General features: G+C 39.6%; 1 protein-coding gene across 4 annotated transcripts in view; it reads left to right on the plus strand.

Annotated features, from left to right (window-relative positions):
• Positions 1-666: 666 nt before the first annotated feature.
• The window catches only part of AP2A2 (adaptor related protein complex 2 subunit alpha 2), a 41,734-nt gene continuing 15,184 nt past the window's right edge, over positions 667-27,216 (plus strand). Inside the window, exons 1-14 of one of the 4 annotated variants that reach the window (XM_053448611.1) lie at positions 667-1,109; positions 13,508-13,576; positions 18,232-18,374; positions 18,849-19,042; positions 19,184-19,313; positions 19,805-19,906; positions 20,876-20,984; positions 21,309-21,459; positions 21,852-22,020; positions 22,668-22,805; positions 23,072-23,254; positions 23,339-23,436; positions 24,088-24,319; positions 24,971-25,141. In XM_053448611.1, the coding sequence (XP_053304586.1) occupies positions 1,043-1,109; positions 13,508-13,576; positions 18,232-18,374; positions 18,849-19,042; positions 19,184-19,313; positions 19,805-19,906; positions 20,876-20,984; positions 21,309-21,459; positions 21,852-22,020; positions 22,668-22,805; positions 23,072-23,254; positions 23,339-23,436; positions 24,088-24,319; positions 24,971-25,141 (1,956 nt within the window). In that variant the 5' untranslated portion in view covers positions 667-1,042. The remainder of the gene's footprint in view (positions 1,110-13,507; positions 13,577-18,231; positions 18,375-18,848; positions 19,043-19,183; positions 19,314-19,804; positions 19,907-20,875; positions 20,985-21,308; positions 21,460-21,851; positions 22,021-22,667; positions 22,806-23,071; positions 23,255-23,338; positions 23,437-24,087; positions 24,320-24,970; positions 25,142-27,216) is intronic. The other 3 variants (XM_053448612.1, XM_053448613.1, XM_053448615.1) reach the window with 3 other exon arrangements.

The raw sequence follows: 27,216 nt of genomic DNA on the forward strand, positions 1-27,216 counted from the left end.
CGGTCTTGGAACGTCAATTGTCATTAACCGGATGTTAGTGCAAGACGTGCCAGAACCGGCGATTGTCATTAAGGGGTTAAATCCCATAAACAAGCATGCATAAAATGATGTATTATTTTTTAAAAACACGTCCAGCTTTCTCTTAAGCCCCAAGAACAGAGTGAACTTTGCATGGTATCACAAGTCATTTGTGATTGATATATCCAAAATGTAGCCTGGCTCAGCCCAGCTGGCTACTGGTCTGCTTGCCCACCTCTAATCTTATACTGCCCACACTGCTAGGGCATGACAAACTTAAGGCTTGACAAGAAGTGCATTTGCAAGCCCTCACATAATTATTTATGTCTAATGTAAATTATTTACTTGAACAAATTATAATCTGATGATTTATTTGGAGCAGCTACCCACATTTCTGTACGGGTAGCCATGTCTGCAATCGGCTACTGATGCTCTCAGTGGCCCAGTCTCCGCTGAAGGTTGGGCTGGGGTCATTGGCTTCTAATAACACCAAGTATTTGATCAATTTCAACATACCCCATCTTAATCAAATGCGTCTCAGTGACATTCCCTCACAGCAGCTTTACGACTGACACCTGTCAATGAGACTCCGCCCACAATCTTCGCAAAGGAGGCGGGAACCTGAACTCTGAGCTCTCGGTCCGCTCCTGTAACGTGCCCGCGCTTCCTCCTGCTGTCTTTTATGAGTTACTAGGTTCCCTACTCTTTACGTCCCCTTTACTTATTTCCACTATAATTCTATTTTCCGCCCAGGTCACCTCTGATCTTATTGCGCGCACGCGCTTCCTACCAGGCCCAGGGCGCGCTCTCGTGTCTATCTGTGAGAGTGGGAGTGAGCTAGAGGAATCGGGGGCGCGCCGGGCTGAGGAAGAGACTCATAGACTGAAAACCCCGGTGCGTTCCTCCCCAGGCTCCCGGCCGGGCTGAACAGCGGGCTGTACGGACAGGCCCACCCGAGCTGGGTGCCGGTGGATAGTAGAGTTATCTCGTAAATCCGGGCGTCGCCCCCTCGCTTGCGGGAAAGATGCCTGCCGTATCTAAGGGAGATGGGATGCGGGGCCTGGCTGTGTTCATATCGGATATCAGGAACTGTGAGTATCCGAGCCGGTACACGGGAACAGAGGGTAATACCTGAGTGCGGTATTATTATATTTTTGTACTCAGGGGTAAATGTAATTGGCAGTGGCCTTTCGCTTATTTCTTGTCAATAGAGGCAATTGGTATCTCGTTAGAAACATGGGCGAGTCCATTTGGAGCCCAGGGGTAAATGCTATAATGGGCAGATTCATACAGCCATTACTATAGCTTAGTGGCAGTAAATACGTAAAAGTTAAAAGGGGGCTTTTAAGATCAGATTGTGCCCGAGGATAAATTCTGTAAACCAGCATTAGATACATAATTATAACAAAATATATAATTGGGACAATTAGGAGAATAAAGGGGATTTATATATATTGGCCAGTTACCCTGTCCTAAGGTGGTATATTAGTGGTATGTAGAGCATGTAATTCAGATCACATCAAATTTGCTACATTTAGTAACATAAATGGATGTGTTTGCAGGCAATAGATAACTGTATCTGCCTTGCCTTAAGATGGTGGCTCTAGATCTCCATTATAAACTGATAGTTTTGGCTGTGAAGACATCAGAGCAAAGAGTCACCGTTAGTGAATGCAGGATAGAGGATCTGCCTGCTGTTCTGTATATCAGATATGGCAGGATTGGGAAAATACGTATAATCTCCTGTGCGGGGAAGTTAATGTATTCCATGGTGGCAAACGCAGCAATAGCAGATACTGCAGTGGCGAATATAGGGATCTTGGTGATGTATAAACTTCCTGATGAACTGAGAATTGAATTTGTACTGTATAGGATACATAATGTTGAGGTCTACTCGAGAGACACTTACCGAGAGGGAATCAATTTAGTTTTTAGGGTGCAAATGTAATATAACGTTCAGTATAATCTCAGGTTGAAGAAAGTCTCGTCTACATGTACGTTAAAGGGACTCTCGAGCCATCTTAATGTATATGATAGCTGTGTTATCCCTTTCCTTTTGGAAATGCATTGGGGCATTAATTCTGTAGAATCCTCCCGTGCACGGTTGCCCATTTCCTCCACCTCTCAGCTAAATGCCCTGAATGTGCTCGGCCGTACGCATCTCCCTGCATGTGATATGCTGGCCTCCAATCAACTCCGGCGCTGGCTTTGCAAATGCTGCGTGAAGAGGTCTGTTCAGACCCCCGTGCACATGTGTGGAAAGTGCTGCTATTGATTGCAGTGGGAACACTTTCCTGCCACAAGCAGCGAATCAGTTCCCTTGGAATGTTGGATCATGGACTTGGGGGGCAGCTGCTGCAGCAGGACTGCAAATGATAGGTCTCGTAAGAGCCTTATTTGTATTCTTGTTTTGGAAGAATGCATATTAAAGTACTCACAGATGGTTACAGCGTGCTTTAATATGCAGTCTTTATAGTGAGGGTGTAAGGGACACTAAACAGTCCCTTTGACATGCATTCTTCAGAAATGGGGAACAAAAGCACATACCTGAGGTAGCATTGCAGCTGCCCACTTATTTGGTGGTCTAACAGTCCAACTGATTGGTTGCTTCAAGTAGCCAATCAGTGGCAGTAAAGCTCTCCCATTGAAATCAAAAAGACCCCGACACACAACATCCGGAGAGTCAGTGCTGGCTGGTAGTAAGTCTTGAGCACGGAAAGGTTTTCAACCAAACACATGTCCTGCATGGAAAATAGCTGGGAGAGTGGTCAAAAGTGCATTGGGGGAGGGGGGAACAAGAAGGCACCATGAAAATGTAAAGGGTCGATACAGTCCCTTTTTAAGCGTTTTGTTCAGTATAGCTGAAGATTACAGGTAAAAGCCACAAGCTGGGAAAACCAAGTAAATTTACCTTGATTTGAATTGGGCTTTTTACAGCCTTTTTGATAAGATTCAATTTCACTCCATGTAATTGATTTAGCATTGCAAGGAAGAAAGGTGTAATTAAAATATAAATATACTCCGTCAATTGTGAATAATGCCTTAAAATTATGGTTAAAATATGCATGCCTAGTATGGTACTCGAGTTGCTTGTATGTACCAGATTTTTTTCTCACGTTTACAATTTTGTTTTGAGCATTACCTGTGAATGTTTATAGTATGTGTAAAAATATAAAGAATCACATCAGTACTGTTAGTGGCTAAACATACAGTACTTTAACCAGTTTTATGTATTTATGAAGATCTGTGAGTAGAGTGAACTCTTTCTGAGCTGTCAAGGTTTTTTTTACTAGTTTACTAGTTTACAAAGTTAAAAGCAAGACCTCTGGCTGGTCTACTTATGCACAAGCATGTATCTGCTCTTAAAACAGTTGGCGATCAGGGTCAACCGATGGATCAAGTAAACCAGTGGGAAGTGCCGAACGCAAAATATCAAAGACGCTCATAAAGAATATTTGGAAAAAACATTGAATCAATGATTAAAAAACAGAAATGCGTACCAAAGAAGCTCAGATCACCCCTGCATTTTGGCACAAAGATGATATAATTAAGGGTGGTGATTTCAAGAGATCGCTACCCTTGATTTTTCAGTGTGGTTCTGTGGCATGTTCCTGATGCTTAATTTAATGCATGTAATTTTGAACTACATAAATGCTCCATGAGTGTCCTTATTGGTTGAGTGGGAAGCTCTTTCTGTGTACTTTCTTTGTAGCAGTCCATCTATGTCCTTGGTACACTTTCCTTCATGCTGTTGTAACACAAATAGGAATTTATTGTGGCCCACAGAACATTTCACATTCTATTATTTTAAAGGAGGCAGTCATGTTTTTGAGACAGCTTTTGTGTTCTCCAACAACTTGACTATGGGAAATGTTTGCCTCAACGCTTCTGTTTGATTTGGTTATACTAATTGGTAGTTATTTGCTTTTTACCTAAACATTATATTCCCAGTCTAAATTATTCAAAATTGTGTGGGCCAGGAAACGTCTTCCATGTGTCTCACTTCCTTCTGTGTATAAGAGCATCTTCTTGCTCTGGAGGGGCACTAGATAAACACTCTTCCACCAGACATCCAGAAAAAGAACTTCAAGGAGAGAGGTTCAATTGTTGTGAAGAATGTGTCGGGCCCCCAAGAAAATCCAGCAAGCGCCAGGACCATCTCCTAAAGTTGATTCAGCTGCGGGATCGGGAGGTGCCACCACTGCAGAGCTTTCTCAGGAATGGCAGCAGGCAGGTGTGAGTGCATCTGTACGGACAGTGAGGCAAAGACTTTTGGAGGATTGCCTGGTGTAAAAGGGCGGCAAAGAAGCCACTTCTCTCCAGGAAAAACATCAGGGACAGACTGATGTTCTGCAAAAGGTACAGGGATTGGACTGCTTTCCGATTGTTTGGGGCATCAGGAAAAAAAGCTTATCCGGAGAAGACAAGGTGAGCGCTGATATCAGTCCTGTGTCATTCCAACAGTAAAGCATCCTGAGACCATTCATGTGTGGGGTTGCTTCTCAACCAAGGGAGTGGGCTCCCTCCCAATTTTGCCTAAGAACACAGTCATGAATAAAGAATACTACTAATACATCCTTCAAGAGCAACTTTTCCCAACCATCTAAGAACAGTTTGGTGATGAACAATGGCTTTTCCAGCATGATGGAGCACCTTGCCATAAGGCAAAAGCGATAACTAAGTGGATTGGGGGACAAAACATCTAGATTTTGGGTCCATGGCCAGGAAACTCCCTAGACTTTAATCCCATTGAGAATTTGTGGTCAGTCCTCAAGAGGTGGGTGGACAAATAAAAACCCACAAATTGACAAACTCCAAGCATTGATTATGCGAGAATGGGCTGCCTTCAGTCAGGAAGTGGCCCAGAAGTTACTTGACATCACGCCAGGGCGGATTGAAGAGGTCTTGCAAAGAGTCAACACTGCAAATATTGACTCTTTGCATACATTTAATGTAATTGTCAATAAAAGCCTTTTGCACTTATGAAATACTTGTAGTTATACTTCAGTATATCATAGTAACATCGGACATCTAAGATCACTGAAGCAGCAAACTTTGTGAAGACCAATACTTGTCATTCGCAAAACATTTGGCCATGACTGTACTATCTTTTTCTTTTCTAAACAGATACTTTGCCATCAATACTGTATTATTTAATTTCTTGATTTGGGAAGCATGTTGTAATCCTAAATTAGATGACATCGCTCCTCACATCTAGTATTATTAATCATTAAATTAGAAGCCGGTTTGAACCGAAGAGATATTTGAATCCAAAATTTTATGTGACAATATAGCTTTCAGCACAGTGCCCCAAACACGTTGCCATGTATACCTTTTGTAATATTGAGACAGTCAAGCATATGTAGAGATAGATGTATATGCTCTGGAGCTGGTTGGCGGTGAGGATACAAAAAGGGTGCAATAGGGCGGGATGATGTGTCCAGCCGTCAAGGTTATGTCATGTCTGCTTCCAGATTTAAGTCAGTTATTTCTTCTTTTTACACTCGCCACGTCCTCATCCTACACACAAGTACTTGTATACTTGCCAGGCTTGGATTAAGGTTTCACATTGGACTGTACAAGCCATTAAAGAAGCTTACATGTCGTGGCGATCTACCAGTAGTGGCCAATGTCGCTCTGGCCTTTCAGTGGAAAGGGCTTGTGCTTCTCCATATCGGATCTGCATAGCAGCAATATGATATACTGTTAATACTTTCTCCAAGCATTAAAGACTGGAAACCGTTTTACTGTATAAGCAGCTCCTAAACATAATAAATTATACATAGCTTAGCATTTAAACAGAAACCAAACCTCTTTGGGTATATTTGTGTTACTCGTCTTCAAGGCCTCAGGTAGAATCTTGTGTGTGTTTTACAAAGTAATAAGGATACAGTGATTAGTAACTATGAGCTCATCTGTTGGGATTCACAAATCATGGAAAGCAAAGTTTTGAGGCTATAACAAATTTGGTTGCAGGGCGAATCCCTTAAGGTAACCAATTCTGAGGCATTTAATTGTAGTAACTTCAAACACACTTCAAAATGTTAGTCATTTTAACAAATTGTGGAGCCTTTTTAGGAAACCTTCTGCCAAGCGGACCTTTTTGGCCAGTCTGTTGTAACTAAATAAAGCCAGGAAACCGGTGATACATTTTTTCAGTTGCCCAATGACTTTTTGGTCACGCGTTTATTCACGCTATCAAATACCTTGGTTGTTGCAGAACATTTTCAAATGGAAGCTATCCTGCAAGATTATAATGAATCAATTCAATTAGTGGTGTTCTCAGTGATTGCTGTCTAAGAGTTTTTTTTTTTTTGTAGAGGCCCTAAAAATATTGCTCTGGGCCGCCTGACCACCAAGTTAACGCTGTGGATATTTCAGGTCATCGGAGTGATGCCTTTCTTTTAGTACGTTGGCCTCACCAGAAGTACACATGTACTGTTTGCTCTAGGAAGGGTTGTACTCTTAATGTAGACCAGGTGATATTACCCATATACACGGATAGTGCAAGCAACCTTTCTTTTATGTGTTTGATCAAAAACCGTTAAACATTCACAACATTGTCACAACATTCTAGTCATGTGGAATAAAGAAAGTCTACCGCTGCTGAAGATACCTAGTAGTTCTAACAGAGATCCACAAATGGCTCAGCACCAGGTTTTTTCTTCTATTGGTGCTCTCTACTTTCATTCCTTGGAAGGAGTTGGTTTCATTTTTGCCTATAACCTTTTGTACAAGCAACAATGATGCTTTTTTCCATTGATAGTGATACATAGCAGTGCAGATCTAATCCCAGGAGCCTCGCCATCCATGACCCCTTATGTTTTACTGAGGCATGATCTACTTTATGTTGATTACCAGGGATGTGTTAAGCTGGGCCTTATAGTGATCCCAGTGACATTATCCTATAAAGACACAGTAGGAAAACGTTAGAATAAAAAGTCTATAAATTCCATTGATTGCCTCGTACATAGTGACACTGCCACGTTTAGTGTCTGAATAAAGCAGAGGAATGAAATCAAGTTGCATAACCTTTTACATAGCAATCTAAGCTTTTATGTGAGCTATTTTAATTAGTTTTTGTCAACACACCACATAACCCTTTAATGGCTTGTTTGCCTTTACTTATTTAACCAAAGAGGCAGTTGGATAGCAGCGACTCACAATAACTTTATATGTTGACACATAATCGCATAATCTCTTCCAAGGCGGTGGTTTTAAATGCCAGGCCTGGTTGGTCTTGGCTTTAGTTGCCCCGTCTTGGCTTTGGTTGCCCCGTTTGTACTGATTTGTTATTTAAAAAAAACGTTTTTTGCTGAGGCAACAAAAGAAGGAGCTGGTGAAACGCGCTTCGCTCTTAGAATTTTTGTATTTTTTAATTGTAAAACTCCTTTCCAGCTGCAAATGAACTGAAATATCTAAATAGGATTTTGCAGCAAATAAGACTAAATTAACTACAGCATCTGACATAACGGTATTGCATCGCCAACGGAAATACATATAAAGGGGTGGTTTTATGTGCGATGGGTTTATCCTTTTTTATCCATCATATGCTTATGGTACCTTAAGTTTATTTCCAATGTTTTTGTTTCTTCTTCTGAAGTCATTGTCTATGTTCTACGTTCTCATTGCTTTATCGGGTAATCTGTTTTAAAGGAATTCCATGCATGCCAGTCATATCCTCATGTTCTCACCATTAATTGTTAGCTACATCTAGTGTAAAACTGATCTTATCTTTGCATTTCCGTTTCGCTTATTTTGTAATTTGTGTTGTCGTTTTTAAAACCATAAATACGCTCAGAAAACTCAATTAAATTATGTTAAGTGCCACTGGCATTCACTAAAACAGCTGAAAAATCATTCAAAAAGCAAAATATGTTGAACGTGCACAATATTCCCTCTCTGCCTCTAACTTCCATACAGATAGGAAACGTGTAGTAGTGCGACAATTATTTTCAAAACCTTAGTATATCAGTTTATTTTTTTTCACATGTCCTGCCTAATATGATATGAGCTGATGATGTATTCTCAGAACTAAAACAGCCAATTAAATTTATTGGTACATTGCTCTCGTGATCCGCCGTCGCTTTTGCATGCGTATTTCTGAATTATTTTTTTCATCCGTTTTATTCAACCTATGAAAAAACCCGTAAGGGCCAGATGAGATATTAATCCCTTACTGGAGAGGTTTGTACATGGGTGAGTGGCTTTCCTGATGCTTCTTTGGTCACTGTGCCAGGTCTGCTGTACCATGACCGAGGCAGTCTGATCCTCGATAATGGAGTACGGTGCGTCCTACTTTACAGCGTATCAGATAGGAGGCAGAACGCAGTGACGCAGAATGCCGGGTACCAGTGACGGTGTACGCTGTAATACGTTGGACTGTGTGCGCCATTGTTTGAATACCGCTTGCAATAAAGTAGAAGATATTTCATGTATGTTGTATTTTTCATATATATATATATATATATATATATATATATATATATATATATATATATTACACATATATAAAGTCTAAATTTTGCTGTTAAATGCAGTATAGATTTAATATAGCTGTAATATGTATCATAATATATATTTTGATATCTATGTGTACTTAGTAGAACAGTAAGCTACTGTAGATTGTAAGCTTGCGAGCAGGGTTCTCTCCACATAATGTATCGTTTTGTCTTAGTTTGTCAATTCTCGTCTTGAATACCCCTTGAATATCTTTATTGTAAGAAGCTCTGCATAAATTGTTAGCGCTATATAAGTAAAAGATAATTATAATAAAAGTAAAACCGAAGTCCTTTTTTGCCAGACCTGTTATGTTAACTGTCTACTTATCTTATTGTATTGTGAGGCTCCCATTTGCAAGACCCCTCAGCACCACGTCTCAACCCCTATAGACTGTTTAATTGTCAGCAAGAAAGTGGTTGACCTCCTTAGTTACTCAATTTCCTTACAATGTGTGTTTCTTCCCTAGGATGTTGCCACAATTTTTCTGGAGCATTGAGGGATGTGGCGTTTCTCATTGCAATGATACACACCAAGATGTGGTGCATTCCGTTATCTCAGCCCTACCCTCAATAGCTTTGTCCTAGCACCTTCAATCAGGGTGACTAGTTTTTGATTCCTATGTATATTTGCCGTCCTTTACTCTTTTATTTCCCAGATTTGTTACTTATAATAACAGAAACCAGGAAAAAAGTACCAAGAAGATTTTACTGACGCCTTAGCAGTAGGGATGTCAGGAATGTCTAGAGGCCATCTTATAAGTGTCAGTATAGGTCATTTGTAAGGAACAAGGTTTTAAAATGCGTGTATTAAGGTGTAACACCCCACTGCAAATGTATACTTTTCCATCTAAATTGTACTGGAATAATTACAAGACAAAAAAGACATACGTGCCTAGAAGACATGTCCCAAATTGTATACCTTGTGGGTGGCGGGCTTTAGGTAACCATATCCAGAGGGATCCATGGATTGGTTTGTTTTCTCGTCTATTCTAAGAACTCCATTGATCTGAAAGTTAGTTAAAAATATTTCCAAACTCTGGGGACAGCATAGTGACCCTGTTCCACAATAAGTACAGGCCAATGATTCCTTGAACAGGGCTGAAACATACCACGCTGCATGATACAGTGCTGCTGTTCTACGAAACTATTCCTACTCGTCATTATAAATTGGTAACAATGTTTAAAATGCCCTGTGACAATTGAGTTAAATACTTATAAAAACACAAATTAAGAGGTTTCAGTATATCTCCAATCAATAAAGCATTTTTATTTAAATCCATAAAAATCATGGAAATAATGCTTGAGATCTTGCAGTGTTCTCGCTACAGAACGCTACAGAACTTGGAAAAAAAATGTAAGTAATCGTCCGTTGAGATGTTTAACATTTTGTGAAAAACATCCCCTGACCTGTTTAACTTCATTGTTTTAAAATATAATCAGACTGTACCTTCAGTAGTAGATCCTGCTATAAACGCAAATGTGCAGTTACATCATGAAACCTTTTGTGTGCTTTAGTGTTCACGTGCCTTCTGTGTTTTCCTTGTTTTGTGTCTATGCTGCTGCCAATTATGTGTTAACAGTATCTAGAAATAAACTCAATTTGAAATTTGGTCCAACGAGCCTGAGATTGAAAGCTGCAGCAGACCAGAAAATGCAATTACACTCTCCTTCCTTGAAGCTGCCTAAAAATCCACAACAAACATACAGCCAGGATTTTGGCAGGTCATTAGCAATTTCCTTTAGTCTTCTGGTTTGTACAAGTCTTGCCTCACCACAAATGGTGTGATGGTGGCTAAACCTTAATGCCCCAATAGGTTCACCTCTAATGCAGAACCCAGCTAGGCCAGGCTCAAGAAATCCTCCCAATGCCAGGTATTTGGGTATTCTGCAGAGCCTTTCCATGCCCTGGGAGCACAAGGGAACTTCTCTTCTCTTCAATACTCTCTCCTTACTAGTGATTTTCGGGAGGGTATGTTTCTAAGACCTATACCCGTGTGCGTGGTTTTGCAGCAGCAAAACACATCTGGAACACGGCAATATTCACCATATTGAATACAACTATTTGCACTGCTGAATGTACACGTAAACTGCGTAAAACCTATATTGCTCTAGTCTTCATTTTTGGGGAATAACAAAGACCAAGGGGATGCGTACAGGTCCTGTTAAACGTACCGGAGGTGACTGCTTTTGTGTCAGCATAGGTAGACTGCATTTGTTAATATTTATGTTTTTGTTGTTTTACTCTGCAAGCACCGTTTACGTAGGTTTGTTGAGCAAGCTGAATGAAAGGGAGTCCTTAGGCTACCCAGTAGGGCAGGTAAGAAGGCAATCATGCTGTAGTGGCCTACATAATGGGATCTTCCTTGTTCTGGCATTTAGGCAAAATAATTTCTGTTTGGAGCATGGTTAATCTTTCCCTGCTTCCTGCTACACAACATCAAAGGATGCAGAACAGAGGGGATGACTTAAGTCTAGAAACGGAAGTCTTTCAGCAAATTACCAGAAGATGAGGGCATCCACCATAGATCTCATGGCCGCAAGAGACAGCAAAAAGGTGGACAACTGTCTTGCAGGTGGGACTTTGTTGGCCATGGATCTCTTTTCCCAAGTATGGTGCTTTAAGCTGACTCAAGCTGTCCTCAAGTGTCAGATGAAAGATAAAGGAACAAAGGACCTTTCTGATTAAAGGCTTCAGACTGGCCGAAGCAGATGTGGTACCTGGAGCTTATTTGTCGCTAGTCTTATCAGGAACAGACAGAAATTCTTTGCGCACCACTAACCACTTAGCGCGCATGTATATATATATATATATATATATATATAGATAGATATATATATAATATAGATATATACCGTATATATATTTATTTCATAGTGAATTTAGCTATACCCCTTTGCTTTAACACTAACCTTACTCTAGACCACCTGCCAAGCTGATGGATTTACTAAGCAGTTTGTAATGATTAAACCTCTTTCTGTTAGGTTTGGATCAGGGGATGAAGAGGACATGGTTTTGTATAGTAGCCCATTGGCTGTCCAGTACAAAATAAAAAAATAATCTCCAAATCAGCTGAAGCTATTGGAATAAAGTAGTCAGGTTTTGTATGTGAGCGCACCACTATAGTGTACACACCTGCTCTGTAGTGTACAGCAGTGAAATATATTGGCATTGCTTCAATTAGTCGGTTGGATCACCTTATCTACAGGCGCTCAGATTGGGAGAGCGTGGTGACTTCCCAGTTATCTATAGCGAAACAGGATCATTTCTTATGAGGATCTGTGAATTGTACCAGCCCTTTTTTTTTTTTTTACGTGTTCTCTGTAATCGCTACATAGTCGTGTATTGTCTACAAGATTTCACTCCCCATAATTATCTGTTTAACTGCCCAGAATGTTTACTGAGAGATAACACTTTTGTATGTAAACAGTTAGCACCATTTGCTTCGATTGGGCCTATATCCAGAGAAAGTTGTATGTATCTGTAAGAGTGTTTCAGTACGTGCATTCTATCCATATTTGTTTTAACATAAACTGTTCTGATCTAGAACATCAACTTCTAGTATGTCCCTGCCGTTCTGTAATATTTTGGTAAGGTCCATGCTGCTTTGATCTAATGTCTTACAAAGAACAGTAACCATCATCAGGGTCTGTGCTTGGAACAAATCCCAGGAGCAACTCTCTTATATGTTAACTCATGCAAACACTTGCATGAGATGTACGTTCCCATTACTCCACCTTCGCTTCTCTGTTTCCCGTGTAATTGCTCCCGCTGATCGCTGCATTGTGCTTACGTGTTGTTTTGTCATTCTAGAAAGTGAAAATACTATTGGCAGCTTTATTTTATCTAGGGTCAAACTGCACAGCGTCCTGGGTACAATCTAGCAAGACTTCCATCTTTCAGAGCAGCCGGATGTAGTTGTTCCTGTAGTTTGTGAGTTCAGGGTTTCCTGATAAGAGTAACTATTGCTGACAAGCGCGTTTTATCCATTATATTCCACAAGTACAATATATAGTTATCATGGATAGTATTCTAGCTACTTATTCGTTTATATGAAAATGAGACCTGCTAAGAGATTTTAACCTCTTAATGACAAAGCCCGTACATGTACGGGCTCAAAATGCATTGTTTTCAATGGGTTTAGGGACCGCCCATTGTCCTTAAGGGGTTAACAGACCACGTTTCCTTTCATGTGGGTTGTTCTTTGTTTTCTGTACCTAAAACCACAACCTTTAAAGAAGATACGATCTATGTACGGATGGAGAAATGGCACGTACTACAGGAGAGTTGTGATTTCAAGTCCCTCACTTCAGTATTCATTATGACGGCCAACGTGGGCAAGCTTCTTCAGCGAGGGGCTGAGCTGGCCTGTGTAATACATGCTTCAGTGTATGAGAAGACTGAAGAAATCCTACTGCTTGCATGAACTTCACTATGCAGGGCCAGCCAAGCTCCTACAGCAGACGCTGAATCGGGTTTGCCCTTCATAACGCATATTGGAGACAGGTTAGGGAATAGACCCCATTGTCTCCTGCATTTTAAGTCACAAAGTCCACCTTTTGGTGATTAGAGGAAAACTTCCACAAACATACTGCTTGCTGTCTACCATGTAGCACTTAACCTATACACTGTGCTAGAATGTGTATGGATACAAATATATACCTTACAAAGGTCTTAGCTACTTCTACTCCCAGGTATGGGATCCTCTCTGCTGTGTTACAGAATGTGCTGTTACTGTGGAGAGGATGGGCCCATCACTTGTGACTATATTTGTAGTCAGTGCCACCGGCCTGAGAGATTAAGTCAAGTTCACATTTCATCTATACATTTGCTAGCCAAATAGCTTGGATAATTTATAGATATAAGCTTGCTGTCTGTGAAATGGTACTGTTGCCATTAGTATGATGACCTGAGTGCTTTACTACACTGTTTAAAAGTAATTTAAAGGCTGCACGGTGAAGCGCGTTCTGAATACTTTTTTGTTTTCCAGGCAAAAGCAAAGAAGCTGAGATAAAAAGGATAAACAAAGAGCTGGCAAATATTAGATCCAAATTTAAGGGTGAGTACCAATTAGCTTTTCAGAAATAACATAAATTAATTTTCTTACTGTGAAGCACTTTTTAGGATGTTATGGCATCGTTACTTTCAATGTCGGCACGTAGTTGAAGTATGGATTGTCTACGTTTGTTAACACTGCACAGCAATCTGGTTTAATGGAGGAAACTAAATCTTTAAAATAATTCACTTCCAGGGGACATTTTGTAAGCAAGCTGTTTAATGTATGATCTGATGTTAAGGTCTTGAATTATGATACACTCTGTTTCGGGAAGGCAGTAGATGATCCAACCTTACAGAACACATCCGATTTCTTATCCTTCTCTGTTGCTATGGTTTTTTAATCCCTCGTCACATGTGATGTAGAAGACGCTGCTCATCTGGAATCATGTTTGTGTGCTTAATGTGGTCAGAGCTTGGGTGATCCATGGGCATATTTGTGAGTAGGGGTTCTTACTACTTAAAGGGGAATGCCAGCCGAATGATTATATTTTTATTATTATTGCATTAATAAATAGGTGTTTTTTTTAGTAAACAGTCTGTTTTTATGTAATGTTTTCACACAGCTACAAAAAGATAATAATAATGATATAGCACCATCTTATTACGCAGTAGGTAAGCAGGACTTCAAAATTAGTGCATCACTTAACAACCTGGGCTTCCAGTAGCAAAAAGTCATACTGCTTGTTTGAACGAGAGTCTCATTCTTAGTAGCCCAAATACCCAGATTTATAATAAAAAAAATAAAATAGAGGGATGTGTTTTATTGTGCAACCAGGACTTCATTAAGCTTTGTGTAAATGCTCAGAACCCATGTGGTGCATGGGCAGGAAAAGCCAGTGAAAATATCACAACTCTACAATGGCGGCCTGCAGGCAGCGGAAGTTTTATTGTAAAAAAATAAATTCTTCAGTGTTAAAGTACATTATTGTACCTTAAGCTGAAAATGTGTTAAGGATTCCACCAGCGGCTTAGTAGCTGTGATCAGGGGACACAAAGAATTACGAAAGGTCTAAACAAGATCAAATGTGATAAATAAATGCGAACCTGTGAGGCGTGCCTATAGACTGGTCTGCATGAATTTCTGAGGAAGGGGTCACAAGGTATAATGGAAACACAGCGAGCTGAGTCTGCAAAAATCATGACAAAGCGCAGAACTTCCTCAAAAAACTAAAAACAGGAAGCACTCTGAGATAGCTGATCTTCCATTTCAGTAGGAAAACCCTATATTTTGTTAACTCCCTTTGTTGTGAGATACAATGCAAACCGCAACTGAAAGTCTTACTAATACTGATCTATACAACACTGGCACTTAATGATGTTGAGTGATAAGAACCCCCATAACAATACTAGAATGGTGTCTTTGTGGTGCACCATAAATGTGAACTTAACCCCTTAATGACAAAGCCCGTACATGTACGGGCTCAAAATGCATTGTTTTCAATGGGTTTTGGGACTGCCCATTGGTTAAACATTTATAACCCTAGCTATGGCTGTATCTGTCTTTCTCCTCGACATTACTGTGTCGCTCCTACGGAATATTTTTGAACCCTTTAGAAAAGGGTAATACAAGTAATGATAATGAGAGAAATGTCTTGCGCAACCTGCTTCTGCTCCCATGTTGTACACTTATACTGATCTTTTTTCTGGCCCTGTATGTTACGTTTAATTTAAAATGCCTGGGCCTGGTCTTTATATGAAAAGCAGGAGACATCTGTTAACTTTTTAATGCATTATCTCTTGGGAAACAAAATGTTTTAAGAATGTCAACACTTGTTGCATATTTCCAGATCCACAAGATAATGCTTGGAAAAAGACTTAGACTGGGACTCTTGCTGCCTTAGTTTATTACGTTGTAAACAGTGGGGGTCAAACTGCAGTTTTTATGCATTAGGTCTGTTTCTAATTTTCTAAGCTTGCAGCTTTTCATTCTTCAAAGTACGCAGTCAGCATTTTTTCCAGTGTAGTTACAGGATGACCTCGACTTGTTGCTAGGAATTTTAGGTCACAGCCTCACTTTGCCGATATTCAACAAATGCATCTATGGTTTACAAAAAAAGTCTAATCTAATTGACTGTCTCGTTTTGAATGCAGGTTTAAACGCACCCAAATCAACTCTTTTAGTGTCTGAAACACATTCCAGAGATCCTATATGTTTATATATGCAGTGAATTCATTTATAGCTTATTAGGATTAGGACACAAGTATGTATATGTAATTTTGTGCAAATGTTTTATGCAGGTGTAAAGTAAGAATGCTTTAAAAAAAATAGATCATTTATCAAAATGCAAAGTGATTAAACAGAGGAAACAAATCTAAACCAAATCAATATTCAGTCTGAGCCCCCCTTCAAAACAGAATCAATTATCCTTGGGAACTTGGCAGGTAGTTTTTTTTCCAAGCATCTTGGAGAATTAACTACAGGTTTTCTGTGGATTTAGGCAGCGTTGGTTGCTTCTCTCTCCATGCGTGATGGAAAAGTATCTGCCTGTACTTCTCAGCATTAAGGATACCATTCATTCTGACCCAAACCTCAACTCCATTTGCAGAAATGCAGCCCAAAACTTGCAAGAAACCTCCATCATGCTTCATTGTTGCCTGCACACACTCATTCTTGTACCGAACTCCAGCCCTTTGGCTGCCATTTTTCTGCACACCAGTCCCTGTGTTTTTGTGAAAAGTTGATAAAGACCTCATTGTGAGGTCGAAATGTTGTTGTCCTTCTCCTTCAATAAACCTGCCTGAGTGGAACCCTTGAGTGCCTGGAGCCTTTTTCTATTTTGTGAAAAGTTGAGTCACACGGCCTTGTTATCACATTGGAGGTACGGCTTTGGCTGCAAGTCTTCTATAAAGACTGCTTCTGACAAGACTGTAGGTGGGTGTGCTATTTTCTGCCAAAGCTGAGCTGATGGCACTGCTGGACATCTTCTGATTCCAAAAGGGAAGTACGCATTATGTGCCTTTCATCTGATGCACGGTTTCGTTGACTGGCCCCTGTGGATATGGTCCTCAACATCGTCTGTTTTCTTTATGGTTCTTCGATAGAGCTTGGGCAGAACATCGTGGGATTTCTGCCTGGGAGAGGCCTTGCTGAAGCGTGCTGTGTCTTGTTGCTGTGTTCAGTCTTGCCATGATGTATGACTTTTGACATTAAACAGCCTTCAGCAAACTTCACCACCTTAGTTAGTTTGGCTGTTCCTCCTGTTTTATTCTTTTTACACAACTGTTTGTTTCAATTTTTTATTTTATTTCAGCCCATCTATTAAATTAATAATTGGCACCTGTGTGGTGTAATTGTGTAAACATTCATCTAACTATGCCTAAAAAAAACCCTCACTTTGTGCTAGTAGACCTAGAAGAATTGATGCTATTTTGGTGGTCAAACCAAATACTCTTTTTTGATTTAGATTTTTCTTCAGTCCACTCACTTTGCCCGCTGCATTTTGTTAAATGGTAATACCAGTAATTTAATGTGAATTGTTCAGAGGTCCTTGTGTTTTTTTTTTTTTTTTTTTAAGCCTCCGAACCTTTCTGTTCCCTCTGTGGACAGCTTTAACCAATAGTCTAACCAAGAGACTTCAGCTTCTTGTGCAAAATTGGTACCCATGCACAGAAGCCTTAACGGTGCTGCCTGAATGAAGAAAAATAAATAGTTCCGTATTACATCAGGAGAAAGTGGATTCTTAATTGAAGCTGCATCCCTTTCATTGGGCCAACTAAGAAAAAGTAAAGCTACATATGCTTTCATTACCTCGGAGGTCTCTTCTTTGGAGACATCTGAGGTCTTAACCATTCCACCTTATATGCTGACTGGTTTTCAGCATTCAGCATGTTTTTTTGTACATTAGGTTAAGAGAAGTTTTTTTTTCCCAGCAGCATGACTTTTTTTCGTACCAATATGAATTAAATAATTACATTTAAAACTTTTTCTCACGTAGATTTTTTTTTAAATACCCCCCATGTACAGTTGTGAAGGTGATCTGTGATGTAGTTGTCATCCACAGCTTGGATTACACAGACAAAAATAATAGCCCAAATGTGTGTTGACAAATATAGATGTTTTAGATGTAAAATCCTTGAACTCGGTGCCAACCCTGTGCTAACAGTATCTGACTCGGAGCAGCTTATATCTAAGTATATAGATAAAATGTCATGCCTTAGCAGACCACATTGTCATATAATAAAATAGTTCCTTAATTGTGTAATATTTTGCCTCATTTATATTTTTGTTTGCCAACGACACTTAATTGCCATGTAAGAAAACAAAAGCAGCTAATACATCGTTGCCATAGAAACAAAAAATGTTTTTGTGATGCAACCTCCAGAGGAAATAATAAAATGGCAGATGTGCTCAGGGTTAGAATGCAGTTCATGTTTCTTGTGACCTTAAATATGTTAAAATGTAATTGACTTGAAATAATTATTGATATTTCGTATAATCTTTACTAATGTCATATATGTTTGCATAGCACACTTCAGTATTAGATTTGTGGTTCTCTTGCATCAAGCACTTTACTGCAGTGTGACTAATTGAGAATTGTAACTTACTCTTATAAATTTATATCTTCCTGGGGTTTGTTTCTAATTTCAAGCAGCGCACAACCATGATTTACAGGGACTATATATTTGTTTCTCATTCGTTTCCTTTTTTGACCTCAGGAGACAAAGCTCTAGATGGCTACAGCAAGAAAAAGTATGTCTGCAAACTGCTGTTTATCTTCTTACTTGGCCATGACATCGACTTTGGCCACATGGAGGCGGTGAATCTGCTGAGCTCCAACAAGTACACAGAGAAGCAGATTGTGAGTTGGGCTCTTTTCATACTCACAAATCCTTTCTAAATGCATGTTACCTATTATAGGCCAAATAAACATCATAAATAAAACAAAAACCTGATGAAATACATCACTGGTATCCAGAAGCCTCAATGTATAAATCTTCTTTCAATATAACACTTACCTTAAAACTGTTATTTCCTCATTCTTCTGGAAACCGTGGTTCCTAAGCTAGTTACAGTAACCAGACCTCTGCCACACTATGTAGCAATCTGCATTTTTTCCTGAGTGGACATCCTTGAAAAATAGATTAATAGTCTGTTAGCATGTTACATAGAATATTGGCATATCACTTGTATTGTACTGTGACGTATATCATAGGAGGAGTAGAGAACTTGGGGAATAATCTGAATTTATAGACCAGCTGTAGTGTTTGAAGCCATTTTTGTTTGTCTTGTGTTGCTGTAGAGGGTAAAACGTTACTTGTCCTTCTTTCCCTAGGGATATCTCTTCATCTCCGTACTAGTAAACTCCAACAGCGAACTGATACGCCTCATTAACAATGCCATAAAGAATGACCTGTCCAGTCGTAACCCCACTTTCATGGGACTGGCGCTGCACTGCATCGCCAACGTGGGAAGTCGTGAGATGGCAGAGGCCTTCGCGGGTGAAATCCCTAGAGTTTTGGTGGCTGGGTAGGATTGCTGCTTTTGTGCAGTCCTTTGTTAAAGGTTGCAGTAACATGACGCAATGTAATTTTGTCACAGTGATTCATTTTAAGTTTTTTATATTAAGTTTATTTACTGGCTTTTCATGAGTTTTTCTATATGCATCAGGGACACGATGGATAGTGTTAAACAAAGTGCTGCCCTCTGCTTGTTACGTCTCTACCGCACCTCCCCCGATCTAGTGCTTACAAGTGAATGGACGTCTCGAGTGGTGCATCTTCTCAACGACCAACACCTGGTAAATAAGCATAATAAGTCAAAATCACACTCACTTTGAAGTAGACGGCAGGGCTCCATCCACACTTGCCAGCGCATGTACAGAAAAAGAAATCCGGAGCACAAGCGGGAGCCTGAAAGCCCACTGGCAGTAGAAATGTACAGCAGCCATAAATAATTTGTAGTGCAAGGTGAGAAACCATAAACACCTTGCGTGCTCCATGCCCACAGACGCTTAATCAAATGCTGAATGGTGCAAATTATTTAGAGCTGCAGTATTCATTTACTTCTGCGTCCAGTAAGCTTTCTGGCTATGGCAAGGGGGCTCAGGTTTGTGCTCCAGATTTTTTTGTTTGGTAAATTAGCAATTTTTGTTTATACCAAGGAATCGTATTCCAGCCTTGGAGTTTATATACTGGGTTATTGCTTAGAAATTGGCGCTTATTACACATTTAGGTTTGTATTCTCAAGATGTGTTCCAGAATGACCTGCACTTTTACTTTTGTCATCTAGGGTGTAGTAACAGCAGCAACCAGTCTCATCACTACATTGGCACAGAAGAATCCCGAAGAGTTTAAAACATCTGTGTCCCTGGCTGTCTCTAGGCTGAGCAGGGTAATGGAAACTGTTTAATACTGAAGGCTGTAAACTGTAAGACGGTCACAGCTTTTTCTTATTATTGGAATGTTGAAATGTAACGCCTAATTTAAATTCATTAAAGTTACAAATAGTATTTACAGAGCGTATTTAATTAAGTACACAGTGAATGGAAAGAATCTTCTTTTTTTATGACATAGCTTCACCTAGCTGGTAATGGCCGAGTTGTGTAATCAGGGCAAGGAATGGAAAGTTCTTCCTATGCAGTAAATGATCTGGATGCACCTCGGTATGAACAAGATGCTCTTGAACTCTGCAGGCAGACATGATTGACTGTTGAAACAAGTTGAAGCAAGAAAATAAAGTACATTAAACAGAAAAGAGCACCTAAGCTATGTTGTCATTATGCTCTTAAAAAGTTACCCGTTTGTTAGATTGCCAATGACTTTGGGTATCTTTTTTTAGTACCAGCAAGAAATTTGTCTACTGAAATAATTAATAGGTGGTGATGCAATGATAATTCAGATCTGATTAAAAAAAATCTCTCTGGTGATTCCGCCTACTGCTTAGACTGTAAAGCAAATATAAATATAATTATTTTATTTTTTTTAACAATGTTCTATGTAGAAAGATCCTCATTTCTGATGATAGCATTGATTGTGGCTTTTACTTTCTGTAGAGGCAACATTACATTTTGTAGCGATCATTTTCTTTGCTCCCTTTTTGTGTGCATTCACAATTCAGTGGGGGCATAGGGAGCCCCAATACCACCACTTTTGCCGTGATTTCTCCCAGTTCCCTTTTACTTTGTTTTTTTTACCCACGTGGTACCTCTGTTAATTCATGGTCAACCTCCCGCTGTAAGGTTTCTTACGGAGTGAGGGGAATGACTACAGAATTTCAGTACCCCCTTTTAGCCACATCCTGTCCCTCCTTCATGTTCGTATTGTTGGCCTTTACTAATATGCTGATGGTTTTCGTATCCAGATTGTCACGTCCGCATCCACAGACCTGCAGGATTACACTTACTACTTTGTACCCGCTCCCTGGCTGTCCGTGAAGCTGTTAAGGCTGTTACAGTGTTATCCGCCCCCAGGTAATATTTCATTTTACACAACTCTCCAAGTCCAGAAGCTACAGATCTGTCATTTTAGATTGCAGGATTAGTCACTGGACAGCTACATTTGCTTTTATTCTGCCAACAGAAAAAGTGTTAAGTTTTTACAGCAATATTGAGCTTAAAAACGAAATTGTGGAAACCCACTACCTGAGCATCGGCAGTTTCCTTTATAACTAAGAAGACAAATTCATCTATAGATGCTCAACTGAGTCCACCTACCTAGGTCTTACACTGCATAATGATGATACTTGTATATGTAAACCACAAAACTAATCTTAGTTGAACATGGATACTTTTTAGAGGACCCAGCAGTCCGAGGCCGGCTAACAGAGTGTTTGGAGACTATCCTGAACAAGGCACAAGAGCCTCCAAAATCCAAGAAAGTGCAGCACTCCAACGCCAAGAATGCTGTATTGTTTGAGGCCATCAGTCTTATTATTTACCATGACAGGTGAGCCATCGTGCTTTGTTCTCTGTTGGTGGTACATTTCTATTAGTACAAAAGCATACAGTGTAGTTTGCCTGTTTTTATATAATCCATTGCATTGTGACTTAATCGATAAAGCACTCCGCTCCCCATAGTTTTGTTTTTTTATGTTTAGTGTTCTTTTTCTCTCTTTATATTGCTGGTGGTAATATGACATTCAACACTTTGGAGGGAGAGGAGCAAAACCTGAATTAAATTGATATAGATAACATAAGTTTCCAAACCTTTGTGGAGGGATCACAACCTTTAACTGCATTACAACCTAGCACTGTTCCTGCATTTAGTTCAAGGAGGTAAAGGGTGCAATAAAGCCCACTGAATTGCTACAATTAAATTTCTTCTGTTTTGTTTTCCAGTGAACCAAACCTGTTGGTACGAGCTTGCAATCAGCTTGGCCAGTTCCTGCAGCATCGAGAAACCAACCTACGTTACCTGGCTTTGGAGAGCATGTGCACCCTGGCCAGTTCGGAGTTCTCTCATGAGGCGGTCAAGACGCACATTGAGACCGTAATCAATGCACTAAAGGTGAGAATTTCCTGCCCAGCGTTCTACTGAAATGACAAAAGGTTTGGGGGGGGGGTACCTCATGCACTGTTCAGAATCCTAGTTTGTTGATTTATTTACAGGGTCATTTTTTTTAAATTTTTTTTTTGGACATGGGCATATCGTTTAATAATTATATTAACATATCACTCATTAACTTCAATAAATATAACAATTTACAATGAGCAGAAACTGAGGGTATTTAACAATAAGCGAATGGAAGAGGTGGTAAATAAATGGGTAGCTATTAGTGCCGGGCTCATATCATTTATAAATCAAGAAGAATAAATATGAAAAGGGCAAATCAATGCCACGTTTATGGCATACATTGCTTGCCCTACATTACCTCCTGATTTTAACTCGGGCTTTAAGATGTAACTTAATAGATCCGCATTAGATCCGGAAGATTGCTTCAGGTTTCATCCAGTCTTCTGATATTGTGACTCCCACACACAGACAATTGTAACTGCATAATGTTTTTAACATTGTGGAAAATGCTGCTTTTTGCAATAAATGCAAACATAATATTGGTTATATCCACTCTTAACATAACAATTTGTAGTTTAGAATTTCCTTCTCCAGTTTCATGTAAGGAAATAATACTAAGCACAGTATGCTTCCTTCTGCAGACAGAAAGGGATGTTAGCGTTCGACAAAGAGCCGTGGATCTCCTGTATGCAATGTGTGACAGAAGCAATGCCCAGCAAATAGTGGCAGAGATGCTCAACTACTTGGAGACTGCAGATTACTCCATCCGCGAAGAGATTGTAAGCTTTATGTTAACATAGAAATGGAAGACAGGTGTGTCTCGGATGTTAATTAGCTTAAAATATCATTCTGGTCATATTGTATGCAAGTGATTCTGTTACTGCTTCCACATCAGTTTTTTTTTTAGGAAAACATTGTAGAATATACATGTTTACAGAACATAATAGATAACAAAGAAATTACCTTGTAAAACAAAGCACACATCAAAATGTAAAATTCATGTAACCATAAAAAAGAAATAGCTTGGATATCTGTGTTCTTGCAGGTGTTGAAGGTGGCTATCCTTGCAGAGAAGTATGCAGTAGATTACACCTGGTATGTGGACACTATCCTGAATCTTATCCGCATCGCGGGGGACTACGTGAGTGAAGAAGTGTGGTACCGTGTCATCCAGATTGTTATCAACCGAGATGATGTACAAGGCTATGCAGCCAAGACAGTCTTTGAGGTTAATATTCAATAATTTATCATGTAAACATGAAGTTTTATAAAGTTTTCATCCTTTTAACCTTTTACTGCTTGTGTATTTCAGGCTCTCCAGGCTCCTGCATGCCATGAAAATCTAGTTAAGGTTGGGGGTTACATCTTAGGTGAATTTGGAAACCTTATTGCTGGTGACCCACGTTCTAGGTAGGTGAATCATTGCAGCTGGACCACATCAAAGACCCAACTGGAAACCTCCACACATCATTATGCTAACATTTGTATTTGTTATATATTTTTGCTACATCAGGGCTTACAGGAAAATGAAAAACCAATTAACAGTAATCAAAAATATAAGATACAATATATAGGTTCTCCTGGTTGAACATAGGGCAAAGGTAATCCCTAAATTTAAAGGGCAAGTTCAATGGAAAACAAAATATTTTCAACCTTGAGCATAAATTTATAGTGCTTTCTGCAGTAATTGACACTTGGTTTTAATTCATTTTTTTCCAAAACTTCCATTGTCTCCATACCTTGAGGCTGCCGTTGTTGTCAAGTGTTAAGATCGAGCCATTTATTTGTTTACCACAGAGCAATATGAACAGGTTGTTTTGTCTCGTAGATTGGGCAAAGTTGATTCATCTAGAACACATACAAATGACTAATAATACACCTGTCTGTATTAAGGGGAGCATAAAGAGGAACAAACCCAATGATGACTGGGTCTTAATATATCAACATGAATCATTGTGTTACTCTTTTTATGCATCTTTAGCAATCCTTTTAATTTTTCTTTTTTTTTTATTAGAAAAAAATGTCAGGGTTATTGAACTTCAGCTATTTTTTTTTTTTCAGTCCTTTGATTCAGTTCAATCTGCTGCACTCCAAGTTTCACCTGTGCAGTGTTCCCACTCGGGCTCTGCTTCTCTCTGCGTACATCAAGTTTATCAACTTATTCCCTGAAATTAAGCCCACCATCCAGGACGTGTTACGCAGCGACAGCCAGCTCCGGAACGCCGATGTGGAGCTTCAGCAAAGAGCTGTAGAGTATCTGCGTCTCAGTTCAATTGCCAGCAATGACATCCTGGTATGTCTCCGAAAATACTCTTAACTCTATCTAAATACAGTAAAATATAAAAAGTTTCTGTATATATACGCAAACTCCCTCGTTTTAGAATTGGATCATTAGGCTGATGTATTGTATTCTGTTTGTGTTCATTTCCATGTATGTGTATATAAACATAAACTTTGGGTTTTTATGTCACTACACTACTAATGTGAGCATTAAAGCTTTTATACCAAGACACAATTATTTTTAGAAATTCAACATACATCAGACTATAAATTAATCTGACCCAATATTCTGTATTTTATACTTTGCAATCACAAACTTTGTAAGGTTTATTTTGTCCCATTGTTTACGAAACATGGAAAATGTTTGTTTTATTACATCCTAGTCTTTGTATGATTCACAATGCAAAATTGCTGGTTTTTAAATGCTATATTTGGCAATTAATAATGGACACTGCTAGTGCAGGTTAGGCAGATTACAGAAGGTGGATAGAAAAGGTAAGTTTGTTTATATATTACATCTGCTTCAATATAAAAAATAAAATGTACCGCCTCTTAAAATAAGTCTATAACTATCTAAAAAAAAAACTAATTCTATTTAGGATGTAAAGACAATGTCCTCTTTTTCAAAAATCTTACCACCAATCTGTCTTGCTGTCTTTTAAAGGCTACTGTTTTGGAGGAGATGCCCCCATTCCCAGAAAGAGAATCCTCCATTCTGGCCAAATTGAAGAAAAAAAAGGGACCCGGCACAGTGACGGACCTTGAAGACACCAAGAAGGAGAAAAGCGCTTCTGATGTGAACGGGGGCACTGAGCCCGCCCCTGTCAGCACGGCGGTATGTCCAACCACATCATATGGTTACATTTTCATACGGTTAAACTGCCCAAAGTCAGCACAGCGGTATGTCCAACCACGTGACATGGTTACGTTTTCGTAGGGTTAAACATATTCATCGCGCTGGTTAAATATTCAAATGCTTCTTCCGTCCTGCCTAAATGTAGAAAAAAAACAACCCACAGATTATAATAACTTTGGGGCTCCTATCTTGCCTGAAGCTACCATGTTATGTTATGTTACCATAAAATATAATGTGCATTTCCTTGTGATTTTGGTAAGGCAGTGTGAAGGTGAAATTTTGATATTCTCATATGGCAAATATTTCTTGTCTTCATACGTCTAGCCTTGCCAAGCATTTGGTTTAACAAAGTTTTAATGCATATAGCAAACACCACTTATTGCTCTCAGGCGCTGCATACTCTTCATTTGCTGAACACACAAAGAGGAATCCTGTGTACACACATTTCACATCCCTTAAAAAATATACATAGTTTAGGGCTCGATGAACCCTGGGCACCAGGTCGCCATGGCAACTAGAAACCACTTCCTGACGCCCAGGGTTTTGCAGGGCTGCCATCATAAATCCAGCACCCAATGCTTTCCTGCGGAGGCCGGTTGTAGCGGGTGCCGCGAGGCTCCCAGTGGCGTCACATAATGCACAGAACTTACAGGAAAGCAAATGCTGCTGGATTCACGATGACAGAGTCGTGGAGGGTCTCTACAAGGTGAGAGGAGGAGTGTATGTGAGTGTGTATATATTATGGAGTCTGTGTGTGTCCTTAGTGTTAGCGTGTGTAATTTTATATATGTATAGCTTTAGCCAGTGTGTGTGTGCACATGTGTATAAGAGTTTGTTGCTAGTGTGTATGCTGTGTGTGTGTGTGTGTACATGAGCATAGAATGTTAGTGTGTGTGTTAGTGCTTGTGAGCATAAGATGTTAGCCTGTGTCTGTTACTGTATGGTGTTAGACTGTGTTAGTGTATGGCAAGGCTCGACAAAACCTGGCACCAGGAAAATAAAAACATAGTTGGGATAAAAAAAGCTGGATTTTTGTGCTGGCTCCTAGATCCAAACCAAACCTCAAAGCCAATGTCAACATTATTTGATTGCAGATTAAGGTATAAACCCTCTAGAGATCCTGTTGGTTTTGGGGAAGAAGGTAAACAAAACAGTTTGTGGGTCCAATTGAAAAAGAACATAGCATGAACTACCCAGGATAGGATTTACAAAAAAAAAAAACAGGTTGGATCCCTGGGGACAAGGGCTCGTTTGTCTGAGATCTCTGCTTTGACCTGGGAGCCGACGGACAGCTCTGTGCATGTGGACAGCTTCTTGGATGGCTGAACCTTGCCTATAGCACTCTGATCTGATGTGATGCCAGGAGGCTTTGTTTAATTGTCCAAGCAAAAGGAAGGACACCTAGGGTTGAAGGATCCCTTTAAGACCATTTACAAGGGTAAAGGGGGCAATTTTCATCTACGGGAAGCCAACCTGTATTTCTGATATCAGTAGGCACTTTTGCTTTTTTTTGCTGCTGCCCAAGCATTGTTCAGGAGGCCTGGGGGAACCCTTGTTCTCTTCCTATTGTCTTATCTTTGTATTTTTAATAATCTACTTAGCGCCTTCAAATTGATATGTTGGGGAACACTGTCAAACACCCTTGAACACTACAGCGTGCTACCGATGTTCACCCTTTCAGTGGTCCACATGAAGTAGCCAGTTTTCGAGATGCAATCACCTTTCCATTTTTCCTCCTCTGCTTCTTATCTTGATTTACATGATTTGTTTTTTTTTTTTTTAACCTACCCCCCCAGATATATTACGTATTAATAATTTGCTGTTGCTTATAAGTATATTTATTCAGCTCATTTCAATGGAGAAGTTTATAAACTCGTTTACAGCTTTCACTAGTTATAGGTCTCAAGGAGATAGGTGGTGGATTGATAGAGCTGTCTCTAAATCCTACTTTACTGCCCAGAAGCAAAAGCTTGCTGATTTGAAAGCTCATTTAACCAGGATTTTCACAGCATCTTGGGCTAATGCAACAGAATATGTAAACTGGACACGTGGAA

The sequence above is a fragment of the Spea bombifrons genome, chromosome 10 (assembly GCF_027358695.1).
Source record: "Spea bombifrons isolate aSpeBom1 chromosome 10, aSpeBom1.2.pri, whole genome shotgun sequence".
Classification (NCBI taxonomy): Eukaryota; Metazoa; Chordata; class Amphibia; order Anura; family Pelobatidae; genus Spea; species Spea bombifrons.